The 10291-nt window shown below is 45.2% G+C and overlaps 1 protein-coding gene across 1 annotated transcript in view; it reads right to left on the bottom strand.

Moving 5' to 3' along the window:
* Positions 1 to 254: 254 nt before the first annotated feature.
* The window catches only part of nt5m (5',3'-nucleotidase, mitochondrial), a 31990-nt gene continuing 21953 nt past the window's right edge, over positions 255 to 10291 (bottom strand). The window contains exon 5 of the mRNA XM_086000560.1: positions 255 to 6696. Coding sequence (XP_085856686.1) covers positions 6554 to 6696 — 143 coding nt within the window. The 3' untranslated portion in view covers positions 255 to 6553. The remainder of the gene's footprint in view (positions 6697 to 10291) is intronic.

The following is a 10291-nucleotide window of genomic DNA, read 5'->3' as shown; positions in this document are numbered from 1 at the left end:
TTGCAGTAATGTTTTGTGCATTTAACAATGTTGCACCATGCTACTAAATTTATCAAATTGGCAGATATTGCCATACAGACCAGTTAATGGCACTATTTGCAAGTGTGTTCTTCGTGTTTCCCAGATGTCTTAAACACAGCGGGTGAGTACTTCAGTATTGTAAGCACTGTATACCATTTAAAATGAATTGGAAAATGTAGCAAATTGACTGAAAACTAGAACCAAAATCAGCTGTAGTCTAATTTCAAGTATAAAACTGTTTGTAAAGTTTTTATTTATATAACCCAGACATGTAATTGAACCAAGTTACTCTGGTTACTAAAAGCTGCATTTTCCTTGATTTACTCCCCTCCTCTACAAGTGCTGACTTCTGCTGGGCTATAATTCCATATGATACTCCCCTTGATCTTGATCCTGATCCTGTTCACTTGCATGCTTTCTAGAAAGGGATAGAGATTGCAAGTAGAAACCTGGCTAATGTTTTAATACTCTACATCCAGCTGAGGGGTACTGAGCCTAAATGGCCTCCTGTGCTGTAACCATTCTATAAGGACCGGATGTGCACTGGAGACAGAGTTGATTGGGTGCTCTGCCAATTTGTAAGACCTACATGTATAGTGTACACTTCCAGGAAAATCACCGCAAATAAACTTGCACAAGTAGGGACTATCATAGTTGCAGCCACTGGCCCTCAATGTGCTTAACCTCAGGTCCTTGGAGGGAGTAGAAAAGGAGAGTTTGGAGGACTGTTTTCCTAATGTCTTTTGGATGAGACATTAAAACTAGGTCCTATCTGCTCTCGGGTGGATGTAAAAATTACCATGGCACTACTTTGAAGAGCAGGGGAGTTCACCCTGGTGTCCTGGCCAACATTTCATCCAACATCACGAATACAGATTAACTGGTCATTATCTCATTGCTGTTTGTGGGATCTTGTGTGCAGAAATTTGCTGCTGTGTTTCCTACATTACAACAGTGTCTACACTTCAAGAGTATGTCGTTGGTAACGAGGTGCTTTGGGGACATCCTTAGGTGAAAAGTGCTATATAAATGTAAGTTCTTTCTATACACATTTTTTCCTTTCATTGTTACCCATGTTAATTCTCACTAATGCAGAGGCATACATGGCACACAATATTGTGGCATCTTAGCTCTGTTACAAGGCATTTCATGCAGAAAACACTAATTTTTTTTTAATAGGCTCTTCCCATGATGTTATGTTATGTCATGCACTCCATCTACACACATCACAGATTAAAACACAGCAGAATGTTTAAATAATGAGTCTAATAGCAGGTTCATGTCTTGCAGCTGTATGCTATAAAGCATTGCTGAGTTCCAGTGCCAGGTAAAATTAACATGAAGGAAGGAGCTAATGGGCAAAATTGTGGCAAATGGATTTCAATACAGGCAAGTGTGAGGTCATCCACTTTGGACCTAAAAGGATAGATCAGAGTACTTTCTAAATGACAAAAATCTAGAAACAGTGGAGGTGCAGAAAGACTTAGATTGTTAAAATGTCATGGGCAGGTATGGAAAATAATCAAAAGCCTAATGAAATGCTGGCCTTTATATCTAGAGGACTAGAATACAAGGGGGTAGAAGCAATGCTACAGCTATAGAAAGCCCCAGTTAGACCACACCTGGAGTACTGTTTAGTTCTGGGCACCACACCTTAGGAAGGATTTATTGGCCTTGGGAGTGCAGTATAGATTTACGAGAATGATGCCTAGATTCCAAGGGTTAAATTACAAGCGGAGATGCCACAAACTAGAGTTGTATTCTCTGGAATTTAGAAGGTCAAGAGGCGATTTGATCAAAGTTTTCAAGATATTAAGGAGAATTGATAGGGTAGATAGAGAAACTATTTCTGCTGGTTGGGGAGTCGAGCACTAGGGGACATAGTCTAAGGGTCAGAGCCAGGCCTTTCAGGAGTGAAGTTAGGAAACATTTCAACACGCAAAGGATGGTAGAAGTTTGGAACTCTCTTCTGTAAACAGCAGTTGATGCTAGGTCAATTGTTGATTTTAAATCTGAGAGTGATAGATTTTTGTTAACCAAAGGTATTAAGGGGTAAGGACCAAAGGTGGATATATGGAGTTAGATCACAGATCAGTTATGATCTCATCGAGTGGCAGAACAGGCTCAAGGGACTAAATGCCTACTCCTGTTCCAGAGAAATTGTTCTTTTCATTTTGATCCATATTCCATGAGATTGTCCTACAAACAAAAGGGCAAGACACCGGTCTCATCAATATTCAAGCAATAGCTTGCATATTAGGTGCAGATTGTTACCGTTGGTTATCAGCTGTCGGGTCCTGCTGTTTGAGGCAACATTAAGGGATATTCCACTGAAACAGTAGCTACTTGCAAACATGCTGGACATGTGTACAGCTAAATCAGCACATCTTTACTAGGTGTATAATAAAGATGGGATGTGGAATTAAACAGAGTTTTCATGAGCAAGAAAAAAAGGGCAGATGGTTACACAACCTGCTTTTCAAATGAGATTATTTGTTTTCAATGTACATTGGAACTTTAAATGAATATTCTAAACTATTCACTATTATAATAATCAAAACTAGCTAACACTTCACTGATTTGTTAAACTAAAAAGTACTCTATATAATTTTGTTTTGGATGAAAGGGGCAAAATTTGATCAAAGTCAACCCCATAACCCCTGTAGACAATTCTTTATGTAAGGATCCATCTACTACTTCAGTAGATATTCTTAATAAACCCTATCACACCATCACAAGATGGTGGAAAGACTCCAAATCAGAGAAATTAATTTGTACTTTCCCTCCATTTAGGTTCTTGTACCAAACACAATGTCCAGATTGAACTGGTAGACAGGTCACCTGCTGCCAGGCCTCTACCAATGTCACCACTGAGTTGGGTCCTACAAGATGCCTCTCCCATCGTGGCATAACCACGATTAGCAGCTTATAAGATGAGATTCACAGACGTGACCCCCCCCCCCCCCCCAAGCCCACCATCTCACTCCAGCACACAGCATATTGAAGCACCATTGATGTTTTAGATTTACATTAGTCAGATTATCATCAACTGTAGCCAACTTGCATTATTAAGAATACAAAAACAAAGATTTCACGATGTGAAGTTAGTTTGAAATTCCTCTGTGTCTTAACCTATCATAGCAGACTCTAATATTGGTTATAGCTATTAGTAAACAGCGGTGTCACTTGGAATACATTCATAACAACCACATGTATGTTAACACACTGTCATTCACATGGAGGAAATCTTGATTAGTGACAAGCCTCACATGTGAAATGATGTATGCTGACTCATGGATGCAAAGGTTGAATTTTCCAGCCCCCATTGAAAGCCGACACAAAGTCTCTAGGTCATTCCCTGCACCCGGCTGCATTCCTGTTCTTTTGTTACCTAATCCAACAGAAAAGCTGGACGTGCATATTGAAGCTGGAATATCAAGATGGCAAGACACGTGATCACAAGTCCTGTCGGGGCCAAATTCACAAGGCAGACTAGGAACACAAAAAGGCTAGAAGCACCTTGTTATTTTACATTAAATTTGAAATGACTTGTGCATTGAAAAGCACATTCAGGCAGGTTGTTATCTGAGGCAAGCCAAATTTCTAAAGAATTTGTTAAATGTAAGATTTGTATTAAAAACCATAATACAGGTAGAACATAGTCCAAAGTCAATACCAAATATCTAAACCAGCTTTACCAAGTATGTGTGGTTGAACTTTTGCACCTATCTTAAGACATCTTAAAACTAACAGTTGGGTGCCTTGATATCATCCATGGACAGAAGTGACATAGAGATACACTCCAACTATGTGGTATCATTGAGTGAGCAGCACCTTTTAGCTGGTTTGTAGGCTTAACTGCAGTGCCAGCTATGACATGCTAAAAGCCCAGTGTTCAAGCTAAGATGATTGAGAAAATATATAATCCACATAGACCAGGTCAAAAGGTACAATGTGCCAACTTTTTTGTTTTCATTCACTCCTCCACAAGCCCAATTTTACAGGACTCTTTCACTGTAGTAATAGTATTCCCAATTTCTAGTAATAACTTGAAACTTGCTTAAATTGATAGCAACACAATTAAAGACAGCAAGACTTTGATGTTCAACTATGTGCTTTCCACTTTCCATAGCGACCAAACTCCTCATATGTTTGTATTTGTTACAATAATTCCCCATAACTATTGGGAATAACTGGAAAAATCTGAACTTCTTGCCTCTTGATAATGCCATCATTGCATAATAGTATTTATTCTGTATGGATCACACAATGAGAATGTATCTGTATACGTTTACGTGTACGTGAATAAATTCTTGATTAATGTACAAATGATACGGATGGTTAGTTTTTCAAGCAATCCTTTTTTGAATCTAGTGTAAAATGTTATTTGCGAAATATATACTAAGCACATTAATATGCATTAAACCCATTTTCTTAGTACTTGGATGCTACATTTTCAGTTTTGCTGAACACAAAATATCAGCTCATAAGGTAGACGTCGAGAAGATGTTTCCACTTGTGGGGGAAGTCCAAAACTGGAGGCCATAAATATAAGACAGTCACTAATAAATCCAGTAAGGAATTCAGGAGAAACTTCTTTACTCAGAGTGTAGTGATAATGTGGAATTTGCTACCACATGGAGTAGTTGAGGCAAATAGCCTAGAAGCATTTAAGGGGAAGCTAGAAAAGTACATGAGAGAGAAAGGAATAGAAGGATATGTTGATAGGGTGAGAGGAGGCTCGTGTGGAGAATAAACACCAGCATAGACCTGTTGGGCTGAATGGCCTGTTTCTATGCTGTAAAATTCTATGTATATATGTGATACCATTAGAATGCTGATGGAGATGGGTAGGTCACCACCAGTATATGTTCTTAATCTGCTCAAGTGAACAGCTTGTTCCACAGTGTTAACTCAGTCTTTCCATCTGACATACAAAATTTGCAAAACTGTTCATATTGTGGGTAACGGCACACAGCCGCATTCCCTACAAAGGATTTTCCTAAACCTTCCAGGGCAATTGCAGTTCAGAGATTTGAAGTTGCTGATCCCATATAAAGCAAAAGGTTGGGACCAATTTTAAATTTAGTTGGAACTATCTGGTACTTAATAAATCTATTCCCACATTTTTTGTTGCAATCACCATTGTAAACTTCTAGTGGCTCACACTTTTGTATCATTACTAGCATTTTACACACATCTGAAAATGGCAGTTGCACCAACCTTTTGTAGAAAGCACCACAATCATGATGTCTTGACCATTTACAATATATTATCTGTCCTAAAAGGATTAATGACAGTCTGTTTTTATGACAATAATTACACAAGTTACACTGCCACTGTAGTTACAATGCAATACAAAACAAAATATATTTCAAATATATAAAACTTTAGTAGATTTAAATATATTAGCATTTTTTTTAGCTGCCATCTTAGCTAAACTTTTTGTGTCAAAAGTGGTTTCTATTTTCTGTGCACGTCCATTGACAATATTGGTTACTCCCAAAGATAGTATGAGCTGAAAAGTCAAACACTGTACTGTGCCAAGTAAACATTTATCCATGGGTTTCAATTTCTTTTGAGCCTGCAGAGTATTTGTGCACGCTGTACTGTCAGCCGCGGAGTAATGAGAAAGGCAATCAGTTTCACGGATAATTCACTGGACGAGCCAGTTAAGAAGTTAACATCAGATTACATTTAAACTTTTGGAGCGGTTGGATTTCTAACGTAATGCAGCACAAAGTCCTGGGAAACGTGTCTGCAGCACCCATTCTGCATGCAACTTCAGCCCTGCCTTACAGAACATCCCAGAGAATGAGCTAGACAGGGATTTCACAGCTACCATAGGCGATACGGTAGGGAGTCAAATTTAGTGTGTATCACCATCAACCAAAGTAAATGTAATCCCTAGTAAAGATGCCATTGTACTGTCAGAGACTGCAAGTCCAGGACATTGATGGTTCACTGAACACTGCTCTGCTCTGATGACCAACAGTGACAGTGCTTACTGCAAACTACAGCACTAGGGCCAATGACTGCAACAAATTCTAAGCAAAATTGAAAAGCGACAGGCGGGAAAAATAAAATCAATACATTGGTGCATTATTAAATTGTGCTGGTTCATTATTCAAAGATGTGGCTTTTGTCAAATATTCATGGATCTGGTTTAAGCTCTGATCTGCAACATATTAAATGCCAAGGACCATGAAGATTCTGTTAGATTCTCTATCTCGGCAACTGTGACAATTACAATGTATTGCGCAATGTTTGAAGGGGAGATAAAATGGGTGCAATCACTAGTACGTTATTGGATCCTAATCAAACCTGCATTATTTCCTAAATAATGTACCTTTGATTGAAAAGTACCTAAACAACTAAAAACACAGGAAACTAGAATCTCACACACAAGGTGATAAGTATTTGCATTCAAATAACCTGCATCGTTATCATGCTACTCATTGTTTGAGTTCTGCATCAGGCAATCACTTTTCATGGTTCCGAGGTTACTGAAACATTTAAGGCCGCATGCAGGTCATTGCTGCTGTTTGCTCTCCAGTAGTGGTTTCCAGTCATCAGCCCACGAATGCAGCCGCCTTTTAGGGGGTCTCAGTTCCACGTGCATATTGTGACAGGCTGAGAAAAGTATGTGCTCCCATTTAGGATAGGGTTCCACACCTACAAAATACAGTTAGCAATGTAAACGATAGACGTCGTTTTGGAAATCGTTCTGCAAACAGTTCAAATGGTACAAGAGAAGTACATACCGACAGGCCGATAACCTCGGAGAACCAGATCCAGAAGTAAAGATTTGAGGGGGGTGGGCACAGATGGGCAGGAAAATTTCATTGATCCTCCTGACCCCGTGTAAAACTCCGCCCATTGGCCCATGAAAATGGTGTTGGGGTCCTACAACTGCCACAGGACACCGATTTAAATATTGAAATAAGGCCCAATTCGGGCGGGAATGCTGGCCATTTGTTTCGATGTCCGCTCCAAAATAGAGTTGGCTGGGCCTCGGGGGGGGGGGGGCGGGCCAATGGACGGGATTTCAAAAGAAAAAAGATTCCATCCGCCGACCCTTGATTATTAGTTAAAAACATTCTCCACCTCCGCCTCACCCATTTATTTTTCTCCCACTGCCCCCCACCGCCCACTGGATCATCCCTCCCAGGCTGTCAGGCAACCAACAAGCATGGGTTTGAGTCCTCCCTAGGTGGACAGCAGGTCGCGGGTACTCCTCGTGACCTGCATGGCACAACCTGCCATAAGATGTACAAGTGCTCTGGCTCGTTTGATTAACTCCTTGTGCATTGTTTCTGGTTCTGTTTTGAATGGTTCAATATCTCACTTATTCCGCTTCCGTTTTGAAGTAATTTGTGAATAAACCTGTTTAACTTGTTACGAATATTATGTGGTGTGGCTTATATTAGCTTTCTTCTGAAGTGATACAAGACATAGTGGAATCCTATGTACTATCTGGATCAAATCTATATATATATAAAAGGATATGTCTGTCTGTCTGTCTCTCTGTCCGGCTATACAATCAAAAGTTATAGAGCGTTCAAAAGAAAGCTCATCATTAGGGGACTCTTGTAGGCGTAATTTACTTTTTGCTCGGACAAAAATTGTACCGACGGTATCCAAAAAACGTTCAAAATTCCGCTCATTATCCGCTCATTTGCATCGAGTGGGGGTGGGTTCATTGTGTGTGCGGGCGGGCCATCCTACAGTTGAGTGACGTGATGATTGACCAATCCTACAGTTCAGCGACCTGACGGTTGACCAATCGGTGCGTGTGTGGGCGGGCCTTATCGTTCTGAACCGAGGTGAGTGGCCGCCATCTTGATTCCAAACTGTTCATTTCTTTTTCCCACTTTCTGCGTGTTTCTTTTCAAATCTACATTTCCAGCAAAAGAAAAGTTGCTTTTAAAACACAAATTGTTTTTTTAAAAAAGTTAATTAATTTGTAAATCTTTTCTCTAACATCTAGAATTTTCCTACCTTTCACCGTTTTTCCAGGCCTGTAAGCCTGGGCCTCTGTTGCCCAGCCAGGCCCGAGCTAGGCACCTCCCGTCGTGCTCAACAAGCAGCTCGTGATCGCCGCCATCTTTGTGTAGGCTGGAGGGGGAGGGCCTGAGCCAAGCGTCGCCACCGCCGCCCGCGTAGGTTGCGCGGCGGCGGTCTCTCTGCTCTTGAAGACTGGCTCGGGCGGGGGGGGGCGGGGGCTCGGGAGTTCAGGGTTCGGCAGATCGGGGCTCGGGGGGGGCGGGGGCTTCTTGAGATCAGGCCTCGGGAGAATCGGGGGGGGGGGTCGAGCCTCTGGAGATCGGGGGGGGGCGGGGCTCGGGCTGACGGGGCGCTCCCCTCTTCTCCCCCTCCTTCTCCCCTCCCCCTTCTTCCCCCTCCCCTCTTCCCCTCCCCTCTTCCCTCCCTCCCCCTCCTCCCCCTTCTTCCCCCCTCCCCCTTCTTCCCGCCTTCCCCTTCTTCCCCCCTCCCCCTTCTTCCCTCCTCCCCCTTCTTCCCCCTCCCCCTTCTTCCCCCTTCCCTCTCCCCCTTCTTCCCACCCTCCCTTCTTCCCCCTTCCCCTTCTTCCCCCGCTCCCCCTTTCCCCCCCTCTCCTCCCCCTTCCCCCCCAGTCGCTCTCTCTCTTCCCCCCAGTCGCTCTCTCTCTTCCCCCAGTCGCTCTCTCTCTTCCCCCCAGTCTCTCGCTCTCTCTCTTCCCCTCCAGTCGCTCTCTCTCTTCCCCCCAGTCGCTCTCTCTCTCTCTTCCAACAACAACATGCCCTCAAAAGACCCTCGGCACCGTCGGGCACTTCAGCTAGTCTATATATATAAAGCGGCTCTTCTGTCTGTCTGTCTGTCCACCTGGTCTCTATACGTTTGGAAGTTACAGAGCGTACCGACGCCGCGCGGCGCCTCAAAAGAAAGCTTGCGATTCCGGACCGGTCATCGAGTATTTACGTTTCGGCCGGACAAAAATCCCGCCCGCGGTATCCCAAAAACGTTCAGCGTTCCGCTCATTAGCAACCGTGTGACGTCGAGGTCTTCCTACAGTTGAGTGTTGAGTGACTCAACGATTGACCAATCCTACGCTTCGGTGACCTGACCCGGTCGACCAATCGGTGCGTGTGTGGGCGGGCCTTATCCTTCTGAACCGAGGTGAGTGGCCCGCATTTTGATTTTCCACGATTTTTTCCCCCCACACTTTGTGTGTGTTAGGGAACTAAGGTAAATATTTGGAATTATGTGTTAGGGAATTAATTAACAATTTATTTCAGTTTTATATTGTGTTTAGCAACCCCCCCCTCCTCCTCACCCTCGCGCAGGGTGGGGACTCCGTGCTGGTCTCCAGGCCCGCTGCAGGCAGGCCTGAAGCTCCAAAAATTTCTCTATCTCTCTTCCCTCTCTCTCTCTCTCTCCTCTCTCCTCTTCCCTCTCTGTCTCTCCTCTACTTCCCCCTCTCAGGTTTGACGGTGTCGGGGCCGAAGTGAGCCGCTCTAACGGCCGCCAGCCCGCGGGGTTTCCCCGCCTACTCCCCGCTCAAACGGCCGCCAGCCCGCGGGGTTTCCCTGCCTACTCCCCGCGGGCCGCCTCGCCCGCGCATGCGCCGCCCGCCCGCGAGAGCCCGCTCTGGCTTTTTTTTTTAAAACGCAACCACGCATGCGCACGGCCGTTGCGCAGCCGCCTTGACGCCGGCACGCATGCGCACGGCCCCGTGACGCCAGCACACAGCCCTCGTGAGATCGCGGGGGGGGTGCGAGCCTCGGGAAATCGCCCGCGGGGAAGAGGAGCCTCGGGAAATCGCCGGGGGGGGGGAGAAAGAGAGCCTCGGGGAAATCGCCGGGGGGGGGGAAAGAGAGCCTCGGGAAATCGCCGGGGGGGGGGGAGAAAGAGAGCCTCGGGAAATCGCCGGGGGGGGGGAAAGAGAGCCTCGGGAAATCGCCGGGGGGGGGGAAAAGAGAGCCTCGGGAAATCGCCGGGGGGGGGGGGGGGGTGAAAAGAGAGCCTCGGGAAATCGCCGGGGGGGGGGGGGGGGGAAAAGAGAGCCTCGGGAAATCGCCGGGGGGGGGGGGGAAAAGAGAGCCTCGGGAAATCGCCGGGGGGGAGAGCCTTCGGGAAATCGCGGGGGGAGAGCCTCGGGAAATCGCGGGGGGGGGGGGAGAGCCTCGGGAAATCGCGGGGGGGGGGGGGAGAGCCTCGGGAAATCGCGCGGCGGTCGGGGGGGGGGAGAGCCTCTCGGGAAATCCGCGAGTGGGGGGGGGGAGTGCCT

The sequence above is a fragment of the Somniosus microcephalus genome, chromosome 11 (assembly GCF_052327205.1).
Source record: "Somniosus microcephalus isolate GS21.2 chromosome 11, FLI_Smic_1.0, whole genome shotgun sequence".
NCBI lineage: Eukaryota > Metazoa > Chordata > Chondrichthyes > Squaliformes > Somniosidae > Somniosus > Somniosus microcephalus.
Note: the sequence above shows the minus strand (reverse complement) of the source record. Positions and strands in the feature narration are given on the sequence as shown.